The sequence below is a fragment of the Gambusia affinis genome, linkage group LG22, assembly GCF_019740435.1.
Source record: "Gambusia affinis linkage group LG22, SWU_Gaff_1.0, whole genome shotgun sequence".
NCBI lineage: Eukaryota > Metazoa > Chordata > Actinopteri > Cyprinodontiformes > Poeciliidae > Gambusia > Gambusia affinis.
Window position 1 is genome coordinate 19,899,405 of NC_057889.1, and position 24,464 is coordinate 19,923,868.

At 41.8% G+C, this 24,464-nt stretch overlaps 1 protein-coding gene across 2 annotated transcripts; it reads right to left on the reverse strand.

The window, feature by feature from the left end:
- Positions 1 to 3,479: 3,479 nt before the first annotated feature.
- Positions 3,480 to 24,455, reverse strand: elp3 (elongator acetyltransferase complex subunit 3). 2 transcript variants are annotated; one of them, XM_044106791.1, is made up of 15 exons: positions 24,379 to 24,455; positions 23,600 to 23,699; positions 23,183 to 23,321; positions 22,788 to 22,858; positions 22,546 to 22,609; positions 22,379 to 22,447; positions 21,109 to 21,263; positions 17,156 to 17,317; positions 16,921 to 17,047; positions 8,314 to 8,507; positions 7,144 to 7,234; positions 5,567 to 5,632; positions 5,264 to 5,491; positions 5,084 to 5,165; positions 3,480 to 4,330 (listed from the first exon to the last, which is right to left on the reverse strand). In XM_044106791.1, the coding sequence occupies exons 1-15, from the start codon at positions 24,425 to 24,427 to the stop codon at positions 4,239 to 4,241; spliced, it is 1,689 nt and encodes a 562-aa protein (XP_043962726.1). In that variant the 5' UTR covers positions 24,428 to 24,455; the 3' UTR covers positions 3,480 to 4,238. The 2 variants fall into 2 exon arrangements, with proteins under 2 accessions (XP_043962726.1, XP_043962727.1); XM_044106792.1 differs by lacking the exon at positions 24,379 to 24,455 and adding an exon at positions 24,032 to 24,214.
- Positions 24,456 to 24,464: the final 9 nt, after the last annotated feature.

Sequence of the window (24,464 nt, forward strand, 5' to 3'; positions counted from 1 at the left end):
TCTCTGCTGGTATTATTTACAGTGCACACCCCCATTTATTTATTTATTGTTTTAAAAAAGCTTAACATTCCAGCTTTACAAACTCCTCAAAACAAATAAAAAAATTCTCAAATCTTCCCTGAGCTGCATGGAGGGATTCCATTAGCGGGGAACGCAGAGCCAAAGAGAACGTCTGTAGGACGCGCCAACTTAATTTGACTAATCTGTACTTGCCACAGGCTCTTATGCCCCATTACTCAAAATTGAAATTGCATTAGGAAGGCATCAATTTACAGCTGGCCAGTCTGGACAGCGAGGGAGAGATTACAGCGAGAACCTCGTCCGGCGCAGCGTCAACGTAGAAACTTTCCCCCGGTGAAGAAACTTTGAGCAAAGTCGAATCTTCATTTACTTTATTGTTTTTCTTTGGGCGGGTTTCTGTTGAGACATTATGACCGGTCAGGATCTTACGTGTGTTGTGTCAACAACATAACAGTCATCCATATTTATTTAATCTTTTAAACGTATAATTTCAAGTCAAATTTGTGGAACTCTTAAATGATTGATGTAAGTCACTGAATTATTCCATGTTTTTACTGCTGCGGTACGCTGTTAAATAATTTAAACCTTCATAAAACACTTTAGCTCATAACATAGATGCTAAGCCCTGATTGGCTGACGTCCAGATCAAAATGAAGCCCCGCCCTCTGACTTTGACAGGTAAAGTTATTCCTGATGCACCGCAGCAAGGGAGCATTAACATCTCATTAAAACAGTAAAATAATTGTTTAGTAAATTAGTCATGTCCACAGTAATCTGACTCATGAGTTGTGGCCGTTTTTTGTGACGGGAATAAATGGGTCCAGGAGGAATCAGCTCTGAGTTTAACACAGAGTGGAAAATGATAAATGGTTTTCATTTCTTTCTTTTTTTTTTTATGCCAAAACGAGTACGCTGCGTTTGTATTTTCCTCCATCCACATTTTGAACGGCCATCTTTGGCGGGGGGGGAGGGGGGTTTCTGCAGATGGCACTTTTTTCCCCAACAGGGGGTCCTTTTTAGGGGCTCTAGTGTCCCTTATACAACAGTGGGCTGACAGGGAGGGGGGAAGGAGAGAGGGGAAGACATGCGGCAAATGTCGTCGGGTCCGGGAATCGAGCCCGCGACGGCCGCGTTGGGGACTGGGGGCCTCCAGGCGTGGGGCGCGCTACCCTCTACGCCACCGGAGCACGCCCCGAACTTTTATTTTTTAATAGATTATTTGTCTCATGCTGTCTTGACATAATGATAGGTTAGCAAAAATATAAAAAAAACATGGATGTAAAAGTTACATACTGCAGCTTTAAGATGTGACGTTGGCTGGACGAGCAGCACACAAACTCTAACCCCAAACTTCCTACTACACCTCTGGCTGCTGTCGGATTATTTGCAGCCTCTAAAATCGATCGATTCATCTTAACCCTTTCAATGCTGAACAACAGCATCCCCACAGCATGATGGTGCCACTACTGTAGGTTTCACTTTGGGGTGTTGGTTTCCACCAAACAGTGTTTTCTATATAGTTCAAAAGGTTACATTCTGACCAGAGCACACCATTTCACATATTTACTGTTTGTGGAATAATAATAAAAATAATAATAATAATAATAATTAAAAAAGCAGCTACTTTTTTCCTCCAACTACTTCTATCTTTTTGCCACCTTTTCTGTGACGTTCCATTGTTTCAGAGCGTAGCTGCCACAGATTTTCCTGAGCTTTATTCAGTACAGATGGACATCAAAGGTGGAAGAAGTTTAGAAATTCTAATCTAATTTTAATGCAGTGCGACTGTTGACGCAGGGAGATATTTTTTTCTGGTTGTATAACTGTGTCCACTGGAGATTTCTGAATGCCGCACTAAAAAAATTGAGTGGAATTTCACACCGGCAGAATGTGAGCTCTTAACAGTACCCAACCAGGCTGGAGGAACAATTACATAGATAGAATCTATCTGCAGTGAGCAGCGTGCTGCTAATATTAAAGGGGGATCCATTTAGTGCAAACAGAGCCGGATGCTTTTCCCCATCGTGCCGCTGCAATCGCTGCAGATAAATCCTGAAACCTTCAGCACGGCGGAGTTTTAGGAGCCACACATCTGTGCTCCCGTTGCAATGACGATTAAAGCAAACTGACCAAATCAGCTCCGCAAAGAGCCGGAGCGGGGAGTCCTTTCAGATGTCACAGCTGATAGCGGAGGGGAGAGGAGAGGAAGCCCGAACGCGGCCTGTTCCTCACCGCGTCGGGACTGCAACACCGACAGCGGCAGATAGACGAACTGGTGGCGGCATCTGGGATAGACAGATGTTTCTGTGGGCGTGGCTCTTTAGGACCCCTTTACCGAACCAGGAAGTAAACATTGCGATAAGCTTAAAGAACTACATTTCTTCTTTATTGTTGATATTTTTTCTCGTGATTTAGCTAAACATCTTTATTCTTTTTGTCAAGTGACCCTAATACTCAACCATAAGAGACAACGCTGAGAAAACAATTGTCTTATATACTTTTACATCAGAAACGGGTTAAAATCTTCCCTGAAACTGAGATTCTGAAAGTGTCAGCAGTGAATCCAGGTTTGCTTCTTAAAGCGTGAGGTGTCCGTTAGATCAGAATCGATAACAGGTAGGAAGATTATTGGACTTCTGTCGGCCGATATAGTTTAGTGGATGAAATGGCGCTCTCGGAACTCAACGACCGCTGGTACGAGTTCAGTTAGAGATGACGTCTAATTAACATTTTGGACCCGTTTATTTTATTGTCTTTAAAAAAAAAATATTTTCACTTGCTGCCAACGTTTTGGAGGTAATATCGTTTAACAAGTTTGCCAGTAAAACTTTTAACTGTAAGGATATTGTGAAATGACTAAACTGCACAGCTTTGCGTCTGCAGCCCAGTTAAGGTGCAAACGAAGTAATGTGGCTTCCATTAAATGAGCAGGTCGCCAGTCTGTCGCAGGGCAACACAGAGACATACAGGACACACAACCATTCCCACCCGGGGCCGGGAATCGAACCCAGGACCTTCTTGCTGCAAGGCAACAGCTCTACCAACTGCACCACTGTGCAGCTCACATACAAAGAATCTTCACATACAAAGAATTATTATTGTTTTGAAGAGCTCATAGAGACAGAGACATTTTCTAATCAGTTACCTTACCTATGACAGAGGCAAGAAAGCTGCGAAGCGAGGCAGTTTTAAACCTGTTGTTATTGGTAGCTCTTTATATACTTAAAAAAAACATATAAGTAACTACTTACTGATAGCTGCAACTGCCCAACGTCTCAAAACACGATGAACACGACTGTACACGACAAAAGCTTTTGCCTGACAGAAAAGTTTTGAGGATTTTTTTTAAAACTATATAGCATATTTTTGATTAAATAGGTCTGCCACAACAACATTTAAGATATGTGAGCAAAGTATTTAAGGCCAGTTACTTTAAAAAAGAATTTAAGATATTTTAGTCAAGCTTACTTGTAAAAGACTTTATTTCCTTAAAGTGTTTCCTTACAATGTTCCCAGAATGCATGACGAAACAAAAAAATAAAAAATAAAATAATAAAAATAAAAAGCACAAAAGCAACCAGGATTATGGAGAGGGGTTTAAAAATCAATTTATATAACGCTAAGACTTATTTCCTGCGCCATAATTTGAAACTGTTCAATTACACAACCGCTGGCCGGTGAGGATTTCCCAGCCATCCCCCGGCAGCCAACCGTTTCCCTTTCACATGATTGCAACAGAAACACGATTAACTCGAACCGTGACGTTAATCCCAGACAAACGCGTAACAGAAATCAGAACTTCCCTCTGTAGGTTTGTTGTTCTACATTAAAAAGGCACGTCAGGGTCTTCAAACGTTGAAACGCCAGGCGCTAGCGCCACCATCTGGAGTGAAGAGTCTCCAACCAAACCAGGCTGGCTTCGTCCTCCCCAACCCCCAAAATAGCTGTACTTTCTCCCCCCCCGTGTCTACTCCTTATCTAAATAAAGCAGAGCGAATGCAGCAGCTTCAGATAATGGCAGATGAATGGCCTGTGGAAACAACCTCAGCATTATCTTCTTTCTGTGCTGCTGGAAGAGTTTCTCTGCAAACATGGCAGGAATTGTTTCCCAGGACTATTGTTTGGATTAAAAAAAAAACTAAACACAAGAAAAATCATAATAATTTGTATGCGTCTGTGGTTCTGTTTGAACTATCCAGATAAGGGAAAACGTCAGGTCAGTCCAGTTGTGCACCGTAGAGCTGCTTCACCATGTACGGCCCCTCCAGTTCGTAGCCCAGCTTCCTGTAGTAGTTTCTGGTTCCTACGCCTGCAGAAGAAGAAGACGGTGAAAGGAAGGTGATGTTCTCACAGCTTGAAACAAAACCAAACAAAAATAACTGCGGACATTTAGTCAACTTCATAAACCCGTTCATTCCTCCGCGCCACCTGGGGGCGCTGTTATAACAGTGCTGACTCTGCATGGCTGGAGCGGAGCTGTTTACATCAGCTTTTAGCATCCCAAAACTCCATGAAAACTTTACAGCTACCACATTCAGCGGAGCTGCTTGACATTCGGGTCGTTTGGATTATTTTGTGGAGGGTCGTTCATTTTAGCTAGCGTCTGCTTTTAGGCCTCGTTTTGCATATTTTACCACTTCAGCCTTACGTAGGGTGACCAGACGTCCGCTTTTTCCCGGACATGTCCTACTTTTCAGACCTAAAAAAATGTCCGGGGGAAATTTCAAAATCGTCCGGGATTTTGGTGAACTGCCTCAGAACACATTACATAGTGCTACCTCCCCCCGTTGGCGCATGTTTGTCCGCCGATTCTACTTTCCTCTGGCTCGCCAACCGTAGAATAAAACAACACATTCAGACAACCACAGAATCAAGAATTTATGCATAAAATAGAGATGTGTTAGCTTCTATATGAATACATTTTGTGGTGCAACTTCTCGTAGTTAAAAGTTTTGTTTCAGGTCTGAAAAGTGAAAAGGCTCAATCGTTACAAATCCAAAATGAGTGTGACATTCATGCCGATTCTGACTGCATGTGAGCTCGTAAACGTTCAGCTCGTTACCTGAGATGACAGCCAGTTTGAGCGAGCCGTGTTCCCCTCTGGCTATTCTCTCAGCCTCCTCCATCAGCATCATGCCGAAGCCCTGCAGGATCATTAAGACACCATGACGAGGCTCGTCTTTGTAACTGGCTCTGCAGACGGGCTCCGCAGAGAGCTGAGGACGTGATGCAACTCTTTCACCTGGTGCTGGAACTTGCTGGGGTCGCGGCTGCTCACTGGGACCACGCTGCCGTAGACGTGCAGCTCGCGGACGACGGACACGCCTCCTTTCAGCTCGGGTCGGAAGGACTGGGGCGAGCAGCGGCGCAGGCGCAGGAGACCGATCAGGATGTCCTGCTCCGGGTCCTCGTAGGACAGGAAGGTCTCCCAGCCGCCGTTGGCCACGTAGTCCCTCCTGACCAGCTCCACCTGCACTCAGAGCGGAGTGAGGACACGGCTGGTCGGCACGTTTCGATGAATGTTTTCCGTCTGTGGGAGGTTTACCTGGTAAGGCCTGACTTTGTGGTGGATTTCCTGAATGCCAACTTCTCGGGTCCGTACGTCTCGGCACTGAAAAGAGCATCACATGTCCAGGTAACAAAAGTTTTGGTTTGTTCCATTTTTTTTTTCTCTTTAAAACACATCATTATGCCGTCCTGGAACTTGATCACCCTGAGCCAGTGGGGGACACACTTCTGCTAATGTGCTAACGGCAGAGCTAATTTTTGGTTCAGCTCTTTAGCATCCTCTAGAATTTATCTGGAAAAATACATTCAAAGTGCTAAATTATTTGTCTGTTTTGTAAACTTTCAGCTGAATAGAGTTCAACTGAGGGCGATGTAACACACTGACACTCTGTGGGTATCAACATAGTTGAATGTAGAGCTTTAGCGTTAGCTTCCGCTAAGTACTGTGTCGGTGTAGCGCTTCAGTGTTAGCGGAACGAACGTTTATAATTTGTTCTTCATGGTTAGCAAGCTAAGTTTTTAGCAAGCTGTATCCAGAACTCTGGATTTTTTTTTTTGGTGCCGTTTGCTGTTAGTGTAGCAGTTTATCTGCTGTTAAGAAACTTCAGTATCTAGATGTTTGTATTCATGCTCTTATTTTGAAAAAGACTGCTTACCCAGCAGTTCTGTTTCCTCTTCTCACATTCTCCACCTCTGTACGTTTGTGCATTTTCACAGAATTAGTCATTAAAACCAAAACTTTAGTGTCTCAGACTGAAGTCAGAGGCTTATGGCTCCTGCTGTGTTGCTAAAGGAGAATTATGGGTCAAACTAACATGTGCCGGTCAATGTTTGCTGTTGCCATGACAACCCCTCAACTCCATCCAGGTCAGTAATCTTACACGCCATGACATTAAAGGCGTGTTGATTCATGGTCATGTTCTAGAGAGCGTAGACTTCACAGGAAAGAAGAAACCTTGTAGATTTATTTTTAAGTGGGAGAGAACTTTCCTCGCTGCCTGGATGGCAACAGATACCCTCACATAAAAGCGCCGAAGCAAGGCAGAAATCACTGAAATGTAAGGAAAAGAGGCAGACGGAAACTAGGTCAGACTCGGGGGATAATTTCCGCTCCGCATCACAACAGGTTTGAGGAGATACGCGGCGCAGGGACGTCAAACGCAACACGCTTCCTGCCTCTCCGCATTCAAATGAAGCCTGGGCAGAAAACAGACAAACGGGGGGATAGACGCTGAAGTACAAAGTGAAGAAAGCAGAGAACGTGTAGTTTTATTTATTTTTAAACTTTTCCTGTTTTTAACAGAAGCGTCCCCAGCCCCGCGGCTTTTATCCAAGGGTGGATTTTGCCGAGCGCATCTGATGAAAGCTGAGGGGTTTCCTGCCTCCTGTCACCGAAGCTGTAATCTACTTCCCACTTAGACATGTAGGAGGGATGGAGGGAGGCGAATCCTCCTGCGCTCGGCTGTACCAGAGAGGCTTTCTGCATCTATCATCTCGCCCCGCCATGAATGAAAGTGAGTCCTGTTATCTGCCGGTGGCCGGTGCCGGCCCCTTTAATGGTTCGCCGCCGGACTGGAAAAGCCCGTTAGATCTTTAAGGCTCCTACTGTCTCACCTCAGTGCCCATGTCCTTCATCCGAGCCAGAGCCAGCTCCCTCAGGTTGCCGTGCTCCACGCCGGAGCTCACCAGTGGCATGGGGATGTCCCTGATGGGGCAGAGCAGAGACCATTAGCACCACATCTGTCACTGTTTCAGTGGCGCACTGAGCTAGAACTTTCTCCTCCAACCTTAAAGTATTTCAAGTGACTGACCAACATTAGCACATGACTGGCAAAACAATGCACTCTGAAAGTGTGTATTGTACTTTAATGATAAAGACCTTTGATTAGAAGGGCCGTACTTTGACTAGACCATTCTAGCACATTACTTTAATCGCTACCAAGGGTGTAAGAATCTTTCACTTTGGGCCATATAAAGATCATGAATGTGCTTAAAAGAGCCAGGTGTGGCAGAATGTATAAAAAAACCCACCAGCTAAATAAACTTAAGAACGATAACAAATAACCATTGTGTATTTGAAAAGTACTAATTTTAAAATTAAATACTGAGCGTCTTTTCACATTGATGTAATTTGTAATGTGCAGATGAAAAATTGCTTTGATTTGATTGATCAAATATTTAAAACACACGACTGTTTTTGGAAAATTCTCTAGAGTCTAAAGGGCTACAGAAAAAGGTACGGCGTTCTGGATTTTATTGATTAGGCTGTCTTAAATAGTCTTAGATTCATGCATGTAAAATTAAGTGCTTAAAATGTCTTCAATTAATTTCTTTTAGAAAAAGGAAGCTGGCCTCCAAGACGTTAATCCCAGGTCTTGCATTTTGCCTTCTAAAGACGATTCAATCTGGTCCGTTCTATTTATTTTCTCGCTGCCGATATACCCTGGCTGCTTAGCTAGCTGTTTTTGCATCCATCATGGGTAAGTGCAAACGTATCGACGTTTGTACATTTCTGTCATGGTACAGGTCTTAAATTTCATTCGCCGTGGTCTTAAATCTTAAAAAGTCTTAAATTTGATTTGGTGAAACTTGTAGAAACCTTGCAATAGGACGGTCCAAGTGAAAATGTCTGACACATTTGCAACTGTGGCACAGTCTAAACTTCCTCCCTGACCTGCCAGTTTTGTTTCTTTTTCGATATATTACATTCAGGTGGGCTTTGGGGTTTACTGACAACATGACTTTGAAGTCATATAGATGTGTGAGTCCTTCCAGTTCGCTCACCTCTGCACGCGGTACACCCGTGTCCAGGGCGGCACCAGGGCCAGAATGCGGGCTACCAGGTCCACCAGTGCGCTGGGCGTGTAGCTCTTGTAGCGGCCCGTCTTCCACAGCTCGTACAGACCCGTGCCTCGGATCACCAGCGTCGGGTAGAGCTTCAGACCGTCGGGCCTGAACGCCGGATTCTCAAAAAACTCCTGCGACAAACACGGACACGTCGTTTCAGAGCAGGATGTGGGACACGTCAGCAGCAACAGCAGGTTTCCGTCCAACTGTCATGTGAAGTTCGCCGTGTTTCCGGATTTGGAGGGAATCAAACGGCACATCGACAACATTTTGCATACATTTGTAATGGAAACGTAGCTATAGGGGAGAATATTAAAAATTTTGCTGTTTCCGTTAACCTTTTCCAAAGCAATACTTCAAAATGTCTGTTAAAAAAAAAAAAAAAAAAGTTGATGGGAAAGCTACTTCTGTTTTATCAGCTAAATCGGAAATAACCTCAGCTCTGTAACGAACCGTGAACAATGACCTAGTTAACTTTAGATGCGAAGAGAGTTGAAGCAGAGGAAGGGCGGAAAACGATTAAAAATATGAGATGATTTTATCTGTTTTCTAGATGGAACGGATCAATTAAGTTCATAGAAAGCAGCTAACAACTGCAGCTATGCTTCGTCCAATGGAGGGAGGGGGGGATCCGCTGAGATCCTCCTCCCCTCTGCACCAGCTGTCACGACCGTGAAGATCTGGATTCTGGAATCGAGGAAAGTTACCAGAAATAAGCCGCGTTATCGCCTCCTTATCGTCTCTGCCGCTAATCACACGAAGACGTGTTCCACACGGGCCTGCGGTGAACCCACAGGGAGGAGAGGCGGCTAATCAGACCAATAACAACCTGTCTATAGGGACTCTCCTCAAGATCCTGCACCTGCTGCCGTTTTCAATTGTGCCTCCTGTCTGCCAGGAGAGAGGAGCGGCGTTACGGAGGCCAGACCTGGGCGTCAAGATAAAAGAGCTAGAGCTAGAGAGAGAGAGAGAAAGAGAGGAGGGCCTCGGGTTGGCAGGGGGGCGATCGAAAGCCATTATCGGGACACGACGAGGAGGTGGGATTTTCTTACTGCTGCCGTCCGCAGGACGTGGTGGACACCTGTCTGTCCGAGCCGGTGTCGCATCACATTAAGGTGACCACCACTGTGGGCGGTGTTACAACCATGTTCTGTGACCGCCATATACTGTGACCGTAGGAGGCGCTGTTGCATTTTATCGCGATGCTACGCCAGAAATGTACGCTTTGGAACGAGGTTGGGATGCAAAATGAAACGTAAATGAAAATCCGAAGCCTGGAAAGCAAAAACACTAAATTCTACTACTCCAGAATTCAATATTTTTTCTATAAGTTACAGTTTGGTCACAGTATCTGATAAGACCCATCATATTCTGTGATTGTCTATATTCCCTTAATAGTCAGTATCGCGGTCAAGATGTTACTTTTTATTCTTTCCTCTGCTTTTTATGTATTTTCCCTTTTGCGTTTGTTCCTCCGCCCTCCGAAAACCGTTCCGTTTTTGGTGTAGGCGCCGCAAAGCGTTAAGATGCAACAGCGCCCCCTGCGGCCACAATAAAAAATGGTCGCAGAATATGGCGCAAAGGCCAAAACCGTCCGAGCGAATCGGGTCCAAAAAGACAAGAAACGCTTCCTTGGCAGCAAACAAACAGCTCTCTGGTAATCTCAGCTGCTGTTTACATCATGAAGGCAACATTTACTTCCCATTAAAATCAAATTAGACCCTGCTAACAAACAGCGGCTTTGATGGGTTTTCTTTTTCTTAAAAAAATAAAATAAAAAATACGTGTATGCATTATTTGTTTCTGCCTAATCCTTTTAATATAAGCTGCGGTTCTACATGGTGCAGGACGGCGGGGGGAACATCTGACGAAAATTAACGGCCCAGATCTTCTTCAATGTCGAGGGAACACGTATCTACTCTATGTCGTCTGCAGCATTTTAAGTGGATTTTGATGCTGTTGGTTATGGTCGGGTGGTTTCAAGGAAGGGCTTGTTGAGAGACCTAGAGGAGAAAACGAGGAGGTGATACAATATTCTGAAATGTAAATTCAACCATGTGGAAGAGCTAACGTGTTTATCAAGAAGATAAAATTACGTAGGAGAGTTAAATAAGTGGAAAATATCCTCGAAACTGTCTAAAAGAAAACAAATGAAAGCAAGAAAACTTGAAGGTTTTGGTGAAGTGTAAAGTAATATTCTTTAACATGCTAATTTAGATTAATTACATTGATTTTAATGCCTGAATACAAAAAGGTTCCCAGTGGAATCTTCGTATTTGGTGCGTTTCCGGTACAACCGTAAATCCAATGCACAAGCAACATCCAAATAACCACAACGGAAGACAAAGTCTCTTCTCTTGGTTAATCTTTGCTTCAAAAACAATAATCTGATGGGAGGAGTGTTGTGTTTAAGTTGTGCTAAAAGACGTTAGCCTGTCAGTGAAGCTTTTCAAGCCAAAAATAGCATCTCAATGCTAAACCGGTTGTCAACGGTAATGTCCCCAACGCCAATGTCAGCATCCAGAGTCCACATTTCTAAAGAAGGATTTGTTCAAAGAAGCTCCATGAATGGTTTTTCCGAAACACTGGAAAGATGAATGGGTAGAAAAGCTCCCTGCACCAATCTGATGGTTGAATAATGTAAACAAGAGATTAAAAACTATACATATTTTTGGAAGCAGAAAAGGGTTTTGAATTGAAAATGTTGCTTTTCTTGAGTCTTTAGGTAGTTTTAGATTAAAATATGATTAACTACTACTAATGAATTTTAATCAAGTTGCATCACTAATTTGGCATCACACATTATGGCAAAAAAAAAAAAGAAGCAGCAGCTTTCTGTATATTTAGCGCGCATGTTTCGAGACTGTCTATGCTGAGCCACAACTGACGAAATGCAGCAACGTTGGTTTGTTGTTCTGAGAAGTCTTTTAAATGCAAAGATTTATAGGCGTTGCCTGTTACCTCTAAAGGATTCGTGGTGATGTCCAGAAGAAAACCATCTATTTAGCTCTGGAATTTGAACAAGTGTCTTAATTGTATATAAAAAAAATGTTCTAAAAAGTTCCAAATGCTAAAATTAACCACAAAAAAAAAAAAAAATGACCAGATGTTATCTTTTCATAACGTTTTCTACCAGCCTCCCTTCCACAAGATGTCTGACTACAACAGGAAAGGAAACTATTTTTGACGACGTTACGGAGCATCACCTAAAAATAACCAAACTGTCTATTAAAGTTGCAGAAACAAAAGAAAATCTAACTTTCTAAATTCTTAATATTTGAACTCAATGTTTTGGCATGGCGTGTGTGTGTGTGTGTGTGTGTAGGCGTGTGTGTGTGTGTGTTTAAATTTGCCCCGTGTGTAATTTATCACCTAAATATAGTAATTATCCCCTTTCCTCTGCCTCATTTTGACATCAGTGGCAAGAACCTGGAAATCTTAGCCCATGGGCTAATTTGGTTCCCGTGACAACCTGTCAGCTACCCCTGTGTCCCTCCCCGTGTGTAATGGAGGGGAGCGCAATTTTACGACACGGACTCAAAAATCCCACGCCGCTGCGCTTCGGAGCCGTGAATTTCTCCTCATTCCTGATGGCAGACAGCGTGCCACGGAGGATTAGATATGGGGAAGGGGAGAAAAGTGGGAGTCACACACACATCTTGTATAATCTAAGTGTCATTGTGATAAGAAAAGAGAGAGAGGGGAAGAGCCGCAGAGAGGAAGGCAACGCGATCAGAGGAGGAGGACAAAGGGACGAGAGCGGGGAGGATTGATGAACCGGGTGGAAGGGAAAACTTACGACTGGAAGGGAGGAGGACAGAAGAGGATAAAAACAAACTCTACAAACAGACAGGAGACAGGAAATACAGAGAGTTGGAGGAGGAAGATAAGTCCAGAGGACGAGTGGTGGAGGAAATGCTGCAGGAGAGGAAAGGAAGAGGGTCAAGAAGAGATTTAATCTGCTTCCCTGCAACACGCCGACCCGCAGCTGCCCTTCATATTACTGTTACACACACACTGACTGACGCAAGAGGTTCACACAACACACAACACACACACCTATATATACTGCCAAACACAGGTAATCCAAGAAATATGTGAGAAGGCCCAAACTTTCAAGTAACCTCATTAAGGAAGTGGACTGGAGACGCTGATATTCATCCTGCATGAACAAGTCTGGAATTCACAAACTAATTGGTTTGTTTTTGCTATAGGCTCCTGGTGTTTAAGTCTTCAAATGCATTAGGAGGCAGAGTGGGAGGATTATTGTCCTATAGCCTTGAGATGGAAGGCTGATATGAACCAGTGTGAGAGGTGACTGGGAGTAATTACTGATTAATTACTTAATTAATTGCCATTAATGGCAATCAGTCGGCTAATTATATTGATAAAAATGATTCCAGATGAAGTTAGCCGACTGTTCCTTATTAGAGCCACTGAAAATGTTTTCAGATTTGGTAAAACTTTGATGAAAACTAATGAAATAATTCACATGAGATCAATCTGAATAACGTGCCAAACGCATAACGACCACGTTGAGCCGAGCTAGCGGTGTGCTTTTCATATTTAGCATGGAGGACGCAGACAAATACTTTCCAAGTTGTGTGCAGATGCATTCTAGGAACCCTAGTAGATTTTTAATGCACAAACAACTAGAGATAATTATTTTGCCATCGTTTTGGCGCCCCCCGTTAGCATGGAGCCCTTATGCGTTGCCTATGGTGCATAGGCAACGCATAAGATCTGTTTAAGATCTCCAATGGCTTTTGATGTAAGCCATTGGACGTCCAATAAATAACAAAAAGTAAATAAATAAAAATCATTGTTTTTGACCATCGTTGTTCAATAAACAACAGAAATTCAAATAAATCAACAACGTCTGTCACGTTTCTAGACTGAAATTGAGTTTTCTTTTAATGTTTCTTAAATCAGTCGAAAATTAAACATGAAAAACTCAACTTTCAAACTTCAGGAATCCGTTACCTCCTGATTTCTACCAGTACTACTTACCGTATATAAAAACAAATTGTTTAATTAACATAAAACCTATTCAAATGAGGAAACGACTGACATTTTCAGTCTAAAATCTCACCAGTACTATTTACAAAAGAAAAAAAAACAACTATTTTCCACTCATTCTACTTTTAATTACTTGATTTTGTTTGTAAAAACAACCCCCCTCCCCCCCAATGAGGCGGAAGCGCCTGCTGCTGAAAAGCCAGCCTTCATTTACATCCTCCAGTCAGGCGCTCTGCCCGACTCTAAACACTCACAACTCAGCTGCCTCTAATCAGAGCAGGGAAAGCCAGCCTGCTGGTGACAGACATCTGACGGGATGCTGCGTCGCATTGCGTCGCGTCGCGGTTCGGCCCGTGGTGCCGCTCTCGCAGCTTTTGGCTCTGCTATTTTCAGATGCCACATGTAGCACTCACTCGTTGCCACGCCGCTGTGAGCCGAGTGACGGTGACGCACTCGGATCCCGACTAAAGGAACAAGGTACGATTACGGATGTCACAAACAATAAACCTAATGATCTACTTGATGCTATTTTTTTTTTTGTAGTTTTGTTGTGTGCAAGTTGTGCCAGAAAAAAAAAAAGAAAGAAAGAAAGGAGTTAATGTAAAATAGCACCTCAAAGATAATCATGCTGCTGCAGCATCGCTTATGTCAGCGTCCGCAAAACATATTTCTAGAGATATCAGGTTAAAAACAAGAAATACATTTGCTGCCGAGCTCATGTGTCTATTTTTTTCCAATAATTTAGCAGCAAAAAGCATTTCTAAATTGAGAATGTTGCACATTTTGTCAATGTTTCTTGAATAAAATTAATTCTCCAATTATCTAGATATAGATATCTATATCTAGATATGTATATCTAGATATAGATACATATAGATAGATGGATATGTACATGTCTACATATCTACATCTATATATCAATATTTATCTCTATATAAATCTATATATAGATATAGATATCTATATATAGACATATATATGTATAGAGAGGCACATAGATATATATTGATATGTAGATATTCATATATTATATATATTTATATGTCTAGATCTATAGATATAGATCTAAATCTAGATTGATAGATTTAGATCTAGATCGATCAATCGAGATAAATTTAGTTAAAGATATATCTTGCCCGGAAACATAAATAGTTTTCACAATTTTTCCCAATTTGCAAAGGTTTAGACTTCTAAAAGGCTCTTTTTGTTCAATGTTGTTTACATTTTTTTTTTCTAAATCTCCCCGTAATTAATAAATCTGGTTTCCTTGTTTTCTGTGTAGAATTACAAATAAAAATCTTACAATGGATGAACATGAGTACTGATGTCCCTCTTTTTAATATTATCTAAAATGTCCAATTAACAACAGTAGTTCTTTTTCCAATTCCCGCCAATCACTCAACCCACACGTGGCCCCACCCTGTTGACTTCCTGTCTTGTCTTTGCTCAGACAGTACCTTCCTCAACAGATCATTCTGGTATTTGAGTTTAGCACTTAGTTTACGATTTATGTCAAACATCTTATCGAGCTGTCTCATTAAGTGTTTCTGTAGTTCGATACTTCCCAATTCGGGTTCCTTAGATTTGGCCTGACATGGACACTTTGCTTGATTTGTGGAAATCACAGTTTCCTTGGAATAACACTGCTTTTCCAAGGAAGCTACCTGTTCACCGTCTTTTGCCTGAACTGAAACATCTTGCCCTTCGATATGCTCAGCGAAGAAATTTAGGTCAATGCGAGGCTCTGATTCAGAAAACACTTTCCAAAAGGTCTTTCTTCCGCTGCTGGGCAAAGCTGCCTGATAACTTGGTTTCTCTGGCAGAGGACCATTATTGATGTCACTATTTTCTGTCAAAAACGTTAGATCTATGCAAGAGTCTGACTCTGGGAAAGATTTCCATAATAATGGTGTCTTCTTGATGCGCTGTGTCTTTGTAGTCCGTTTCTCCCCTTTTCGATCATTCTTCTGTGATTTTGAGATGGATTTCTTTTTGGTGACCGGCTGTGTTGTAGAAATCACAGGTTCTGTACAAATCTCCTTTTTGAAGAAATCTGCCCGATCACCTTCTTCAAGCAGAGAATTGTCTTGCTTATTAATATTTTCGGAGCAAGACTTAAAGGACTCTTCCTTCTTTGCTAGATCGATTGTCTCTTGCAGTACGAAGATCGGTGCTTTTTCGGTAACTGGTAACAGTACTTTCAGCTGAAATGCTTACATCAGCAGGGGCTTGTTTCTCCAACCAGATACGAAACGGTATCTTTTTCTTCTTGATACGCCTGGTCTTTGTCGGCTGTTCCTCCTCTTGCTGATCCAATGTCTCCTGTGTTTTGGAGATAAAATCCTGATCAGTGACCAGAGGTGTTTCCTCAACGCAAATCTCCTTTTTGAAGAAATCTGCCTGATCACGTTCTTCAGGCAGAGAGGTGTCTTGCTTATTAATATTTTCGGAGCAAGACTTAAAGGACTCTTCCTTCTCTGCTAGATCGATTGTCTCTTGCAGTACGAAGATCTTTTTCGGTAACTGGTGAAGCGTCTTGTGGTCCAGTACTTTCAGCTGAAATGCTTGGATCAGCAGGGGCTTGTTTCTCCAACCAGATACGAAACGGTATCTTTTTCTTCTTGTTGCGCCTGGTATTTGTTGGCTGTTCCTCCTTTTGCTGATCTGGTGTCTTAGACTTAAAGGCCTCTTCCTTCTCTGCATGTTCCTCCGACCAGGTGTAAATATGTCCTTGTTACTGCAAGAACGGTTCCATCACTAAATCTGACTTCTGTAGTTTGAAAGGACGTCCAACACATTCATTTATGAAAAAGCAACCAAGCTCTGTACAGAATTGCTTGAGAAGTCTCCAGTGGCAACAGGATATTAACCGGGATTGTAAAAACAACTACAACAAAAGAAATTTTGATTTTCCTTGTGTGTAATACTGCCACAAAAATACAGCCCTATTCTTCTTCTTTACACATTTGAGTGTTTGGAACTTGTCAGCACTAAGATTTATAAGGATAATTATCTCATTTTCTAACCCTCGATAATGTTTTAATGTCAAATAAAATCTTTTGTTCTCATTGACCAAGTTGAACCAAAAACACATTTTTTACCCACTGAATTTTAACCATTAAAGCCAGCTCCAGTCAAATCACCCTGAATACAACACCTCTCTGTGAAACACGGTAGTGGCAGCTGTATGCTCTGAGGTGTGTATCTTGAAAAAGAGTTAATGGGAAGATGCATGGAGCTAAACAAAGGGCCATCCTGGAAAATCTTTTTTTGGGGGTAAAGAGCCTGGAGCATGGAAACTGCAGCTCTGAGGAGGAGCGTTGTCCTCGAAGGCGGAGCTAGGTTTATCCAGGCATTTTGCACAGCTGAATGGTTGGCATGGAGATTAAAGGATTTCTCAAACATACATTAAAGAATCAAAGCAACACTCCAGGTTTTTTTTTGATGAGGGAATACTATTATAACATTATGTGCAGCTCAAAAATGTTGCATAAAACTGCCCCTTTAAAATGAAAAGGTGCTTACTATAAACTGCTCCACGTCCCTCTCCATGCCGACATTGGGCAGGTCTGGCATCATGTGTGCAACGACCTTAAACCCAGCATCCTTTGCCAGCTGGAAAGACTCACACACAGCTCGCACTGTGTGGCCTCTGGAAAAAAAAAATATGGAAAGGGTCAAATGGAGAGACGGGACTGGGATTATTTTACCAAAATAAAAACAAATGTTCTGACGCGTTTTGCCTGGCAGACATACTAACCTGTTGGTGTCTCTGGCCACATCTTCGTAAACACTCTGCACGCCGATCTCCAGCCGGGTGCACCCGTAGCTCAGCATGTCGCTGAGGTGGCGCTTCAGGCAGTAGTCCGGCCGCGTCTCTATGGTGATTCCCACGCACTTGGTGTTGCTGCGCTCCGAGTACCTGCAGCGAGAGAGAGACCGCCGCTCGAGTCAACCCGGGTTGGAGTCGGTTCTCCCGCGGTGCATCTTGGGATTATTTTGCTAAACGTCTCTCTTCCTGTAATGACTTTTTAATTTGTCCATTTGGTGCCAATGAGAATAAATATTTGAGGGTCGGAAGAGAACAGAGGATATATTGGAGGCATCATTTAGCAACATCAATTTGCGTGCTGTAAATTGAAACGGCTCATCACCCAGATAGTTAACACTAACCTCGCATTAAAGACACATTAATGCTAGAAAGATGAAAGACCCAACTTTAAAAGCTACACAGGACATCGTTTCCAGTGTTGTTTCCTGAAAAACTTTATTGTGTGCGGATATTTTTGACAAATACCGGAAATGATTAATGAATTTATGGTCGGAAAACCAATGGTATCACCAATGAACCATGATGCCGACAGTTCTACACAGTTTGCCCTGTAGTCCAAGGCCCCTTCTCCATTGTCTAGTCTCACTCCATGTGCGGGGCTTAGTGAGGAAGAACCAGTTCAAGCCACGCCCTTTTTGACGGGATTCCCAATGGAGTACTAGGTACAAGTTATCTTCTGTCTGATGCTGGTTCTCTCCAATTGAATTTGGAATTGTCTCGTCTTGGGCTTCCTGAGCGTCTTCTAGGCTGTTTCTGCACTCTGTTTCCAGTGTGTACACACCATCGCTGAACATAAATCTATCGCTGACAAATAAAATCGGAACCTTTCAGACACCTGGTGGAACTGACAATGAACCGGCTCGTTTCGCTGTCCTTTTTAAAATGTAATCTGAAGACCCATGTCTTCTCAGCTTCATTTTGTCCGAATCTGACTGGTGTTCCACTTTCAGAGTTTTTACACTCACTGATCAAAATCACCAAAACAACAAGAGCTGCGTCATTTCAGCACACGAGCCAGATGTCATTTTCTCCACTTCAGCTGCTTCAATGACCATTAGCTCCCCTCACACAGTGCCTATTCCCCCGGATTTTGGATCTACTGGCAGTAAATGTCCATCTTTTACAGTCTGCTGGCTGATTTACTCTAATTACAAGAGTTTATGCTCCACAGAGGATGATCAGATTGAGGGAGATGAATCAATAAAAAGTCTATTATCTCGGGCGATTATCTCCAGGTACCTCACCGCTTCCATCAGATCAAGAGGCGGCGTGCCCGCGGTGCGAGTGTGAGTTGCGGCCGCGCGGTTCTTCGATACACAAACATTGCAATTATCACACACCAGCAGCCGAAAGCGCGAGCGCTTTCCAGCCGAGCCCAGTCTTATCCAAACCTAGCAAGCGCTCTCCACAATTACGGCAATCATAGTGTCTTAACAAAGCGTGACGACAGCGGACTGGGGCGAATTAAGGCACACACCTGTGAGATTGCTCACACACTCGATGACAGACGCAACGAAAGATGTTTGCGTAAACCAGGCTTCTTAGTCTTATTAGGCTTTAGGAAAGGAAACGTCTCCTTTTGACAAACCAGTTAGTAAAAGCCCAGTCACTTGAATTAAACACCACTTGTAAGTTGCAGTCCGTCCATACTGAGCAGAAGCGTGTCTGATTTCACTCAAAGCTCTCCCCTGACTCAGCTAGAGAGGAATCGATTGAACAAAGGGAAGAGTGGCTTCACTTATCTCCCCCTACTGTATTCTCAATGGCTTCATTCTACTTTGGGCTCTTCCAGGATCAACCATGGTGCGTTGAATCAAACAGAGGTGTGATTCAACGGTATACGGTGCAACTGCCAGAAGTTACACTATAAAGTTATGCGCCCAAACAAAACAAATGATACATTGAGGTCCAACTCATTTTGGTTCTCATACATCGTCATGAACAAATTCTGCTTTTATCGTCTCTACAAAATTGTTTCCTTGCTAGCGTGACCAGATGTAGCCCACACTTCAGGTGTTAGCCAGATGGCCAGATGTTTGACCCCTAAATATGTCGACTCAATTACTGGAAGGTAGCGGTGGGCAATTATCATATCGTTTTATCATTTATCGTGATACACTTCTTATGATAGTAATTGAAGTTTATTGTTCTCAAAATAAATGTTATTTAACGATGTTTAAAATCCCCCCCGAAACTGTCTGTATTGTTGGGATTGTTAAGTTTATAATTTGCTCCATTGTTTTTTCAGCGAGAGTTTCAATAAGTAGCAATAAATGTGAAAATATGATTAAATGCAGATAGTGTGAGCAGTTTAGTGATTCTTTATGTGACTGGTGTCCAAAAAAAGCGTATTACAACTTTTTTCAGAGCAGTATTTGTATTTGTGAAGTCATGATTACCGAGCCATTCAATCATTGGTATCGATCCGATAAGTGAAACTAGGGTGGTAAATATCTGCAATAGCAGCCAGAACAGCAGCGATCAGGTATGGATATCGGCTCAAATTTTCAAACTGGGACATCCCTAATTTCAAGCCTTTATTTCTTGTCATTTTGATAATTGTGGCTTGCAGAAAATGAAAAGCCAAAAAATGAATAGATCTTCAAAGCCACTACTTTGAAGATTGGCACACACATTCAATGTTTTCCGCTTGTGCACATCTTCTCTCTATGTAAAGCAAGATAATACATTTGTACACAGATGTCTAAACTCATTGCTGATTTCTTTCATTCAGCAATGAATATTTTTTTCTGTGTACCAGCAGAAAAAATAACACCCAGCCAGATGCGGGTGCTTCTACGTTGTAGAGAATAATGTGTAGTAAAACAGCACCCTCTAGTGGCCCACTTGTTACATACAGATACTCTTCATAAACTGTCAAGGAAATATTGACTGAATAATTCACTCTAAACTTAAAGTAGAAAAGAAAGAACTCTAAAAGGAGAATTTAAGGCAACTGTGTATTTTACTTTAAGATATTTAAGCAGGTTATTATCACACATTTTAAAAAGCTGCATTTGTAAGCAGAAGACGAGAGATAAATGCACACAGTAGGGAACATTTGTGTTCTATGTAGAACTACACATTGCCATACAGCTAATGGTTAGTTAATAAGTGTTAGCAGATCTATCTCCATTACAATGTCCACTATGTGATAACTTTGTTCTAAATTAGAACAACCCTGTTTTCTAAAGACCTTTAGAAGAACAGTACTATTCATTTTCTACAAGCATAGTGCCATTTTATAGCACAATCAACTAACTATGCTAACCACAGTTGTTATAAAAATGTTGTATATATCAAGTATGACTTAAAGAAAATTTTACTTTGTAATTGAAATGTCATGAAATTGGGCCTTTGTCTCTTTAAGAAACTCCTGCTCTTTCTGAAACTCTGCCTTCAGAAAGTCATCACAACATGGCTCCTCTATTAACCCTTTAACAATGTTTTTACCAGCGTTGCACTGAGAAGTATCTCCTATAATGAGCTAAGCAGATGCACAGTTCTACTAGGTGTTGTCTAATTGCTGCTGGCTAGTCTGAAGGAGCAGAGCGGGTGAGTTGCAGGGGAGAACTGCTCTGTAAGGCGGAAGCTCAGAAACTGGAGACTCCGCCTTCGAGACACAGCTCAGAGGAGGAGCTGCGTCTCGAAGGCGGAGCTAGGTCCAACGAGGCGTTTTGCTCAGCTGAGTGGTTTCCATGGAGACTAAAGGATTTCTCAAACATACATGAAAGAATCAAGGCAACACTCCAGGCATGTTTTTGATGAAAGTATAACATTACGACATGATTAAAAAAAATCTACTTGCCATCGTACTGCCCCCTTTATAGAGAAGTCTAGAAGACAGATGAAATACTGAGGCGCAGAGGAGCAGTTTGTACCTGACGGCCTCCGCCACGTTGTTGGAGGTGTGACCTGACAGGGCGTCATGGAGGTTCCTGATGAAGTAGTCTCTGTACTCCTCAGGCAGGGCCATGAATGTGCCACCCATCACGATGAACTCCACCTTGTCCACACTGTGGCCCAGCTGCTTCAGCTGCAGACAGCAAGCAATGAAATCAGTTGCAACAAGGGTGAGGAATGAAATAAACTTTAACCCAAAAGAACTGCTGTCCTTCAATTTTGCAAAAGGCAGTTACAGCAATAAATCGATTCATATTAATTTAATATTTTTCCTGCTGTGTCTGTTTTAGAAGAGCAACATAATTTCATAATTTTCCCACTTTGTGAGTTTCAAAAATCATTTTACTCTGTTTTAAACTGATATCATTTGTTTGTGTGATGATGACTTCTCAGCTGAAAGCCCTAAACCTGACTGAAGATTTTAGATTTGGTAAAAACTGTGGGCTTAGCCATCAGATTAGCTGGACTATACAAGTTTTGAGCATCATAAAGTTAAAGCAGTCGTTTGTGTAATAGGTTTGTAAAACGAGCAAAGCAAATAAATATGTGCTTTCTAAAGCATTTGTTAAAAAAATCAAATTGTAACAAAAAAATCTATATATACATTTTGCCCTCAACAGTGACAGTTGGTAGACATTAGGGTGCACTGATTGCAATTTTCAGGCTGATCACCAATTTTTAAATTACGATTTTTTTTTTTTTTATCTGAAAAATAAATATAGCAACAGTCGCTAGAGAGGAATCAATTGAACAAAGGGAAGAGTGGCTTCACTTATCTATATTCTCAATGGCTTCATTCCCACATGTAGTTCAGTTAAAAGCTGTACAAGAGATTTGAGTTCACATAAGAGCAGCATCAGTAGATCATCAGCAGAAAATAAATCGTTCTGCTCTGATGCACAAGAGAAATTGGGACCATTCATTTATACATTCCTCTAATTGAGGTCTTGCAGGGGCGACGGAAGCTGTGACCCTCAATTACCGACTGCAAAATCTATCATCAGTGACCACATGGGTTAATATCCCTGCTGAGGTGGATTTGTTCCAGCTGCTGGCTCTACAGTTCAGTTATTTAGGGGTATCAGAGTAAAGAAAACCATCTTTCATTCCCTCTGTTTTCCTTCTACTTTGCTACTTTGTGTGTAAAAACCCAGTAAGATACATTAAAACTTGTGGTTATGACATGAGGAATTCAAAGGGTGTAAATATTTATGAAATACTATTTGTATAGAGCTGGGAGTCTCTGACCTGCTCCACTCGGTGTCTGGTCTGTAGAAAGGGGTCATAGCGAGCTCGGATCGCCCTCATGGACGTTGGCTTTTAAAAAAACACAAAGACATTTAAATGTTTTTTTTCCCCCCCACTTATTAAATCATAGAATCACTGGGAAAACAGATGGACTATAAGAGCCTCACCTCGTAGCCGGTGTACGACTGTGTGGAGTATTCGAAATCAGAGTCCGGTCCCCCTGGACAGTAGCTGCCGAAGATAAAGAGACAGAAAATATAAAGAAATGTAACATTAGGACACTGAATAACAGGCAAAAAGCTCTTCAAGACACCTGAAGCTTTTTAAAAGTCTTGTTTTATTGTTTTACAATAACATGAACTCGAAAACAGAGAATTTATTCTGTAAAAAATTAAAGAGTAATACTTACACACAAATGTTTCCTGTAAAGCTGATGTGAGGACATCTATGTGGTTTGCACATCACAGCCACAACCGCAATCTGCGACAGAGACAAAAGTGCTGAAGATTTAGCTACGTTTTTTTTTTTTTAATTAACAAAGAAGCTTTAGATGCTAATATTAGCCCACAGGTTCTGTGCAGGACTCTTCTGGTGAGGTTCTGGGTTTTTGCTGAGGTCAATGTAACTTTTTTGTGGGGTTCTTCATGTTGTAACTGTGTGGTAGTTATCTGAATGACACCATCTGACCTCTTTTATTGCATTCGAAAAAATAATTCTGTGTATTTAGTTGGAATTCATGAGGACACTTAGGAGAAATCTCCTCATCTCTCAAGGCGAGATGAGAAGAAAGTTGGGGTTACTCACCCCGCTGGCGGTTCGGATGGGTTTGGCTTTTAGCTTGGGCACCAGAACCCGGCGGTACTGTGGCGGAACAGCCGCGATGATGTCAACCAGCCGTGGTTGGGCTTCCAGTCCGTACTTCGCTGAGGTCTTCGTCTTCACTCTGAGAGAGAAAAAGGTGAGTCAGTACATCTTAAAATAAGGTAATGGCCAATGTATTCCAAAAAAAAATTCAGCCTAATTTATTATTGTTTTTTTTATTATACTTTTTTAAATATTTTTTTTATTAATACTTTTCTTATGCACCAACTATGGATGCTTTTTTTCTTTTCTTTTTTGAATCCACAAATGTTAGGTTTGGATCCCCACCGGATGCAGCCGCTTCTCATTCATTTCGTATTTCTCGAAAAAAAACGTTCGTGTCGTTTTAAGAATCCTCACTTGTTGAGGTTGATGTCTTTGCCCTGCTCGTGCGCTTCAACCAGCTGCTTGATGACGTCGGCGATGGTCATCATCATCAGCTCAGCTCGGCTGATGTCACCTGGAAATCAGCAAAGATACTTTAATTTAGCTTAACTAATGCATTATTTTCTTATAATAACTCGGTGTTTACATAAGAGTTGTTGACGGTGAAAGTCATATTTACTACATAAAGTAGAGATGAGTATCGTTTTGTGTTATTTAGTTTACTACAAAGGCAACTCTTTGAAGAACGCTGGATAATATGAGTTAAAGCAACATTTAATTTCCCATTAGAGTCAATAAAGAATTCCTAACTTGAATGGTATTGGTTAGCGTTAGCAGAAAGCTACAACTAGTCTGGCTAATTTAAAACTAATTTAAAATATTTAACACATTTCACAGCAAACTCACTCTTTTTCTTTGGCTTCCCCATATCCTTCCGCGGACACTGTCAAATTTTTAACAAGGTGCTGTTTGTTAAAGGGTAAAACATTGGTCTGTCAACTCAGAGAATAGTAATAAACAACTCCACGTTACGAGCATACTGAAAATGCCGCACCGTAACAGAAACTGTCGCAAAATGACGTAAACTACTGTTTGGAATTGAAATGCCGAATAAACTGCTTTTCTACTATTTTTGAATTATTATTCTTATTGTTATTATTATTAAATTATTAGGACGGAGTTACAGGTGTGTCTTAGTTAAATAAAAAGCCCTGACAGGGGTTCATATTTTAAAGAAAATGTCTTAATCTCACTTGCACACACAGGAGTGCGGTAGGAAAGGCTTGTATATTCGATGAACATCCACGGGGTGGCGTTAAATCCCCTCTTAAGCCGTGTT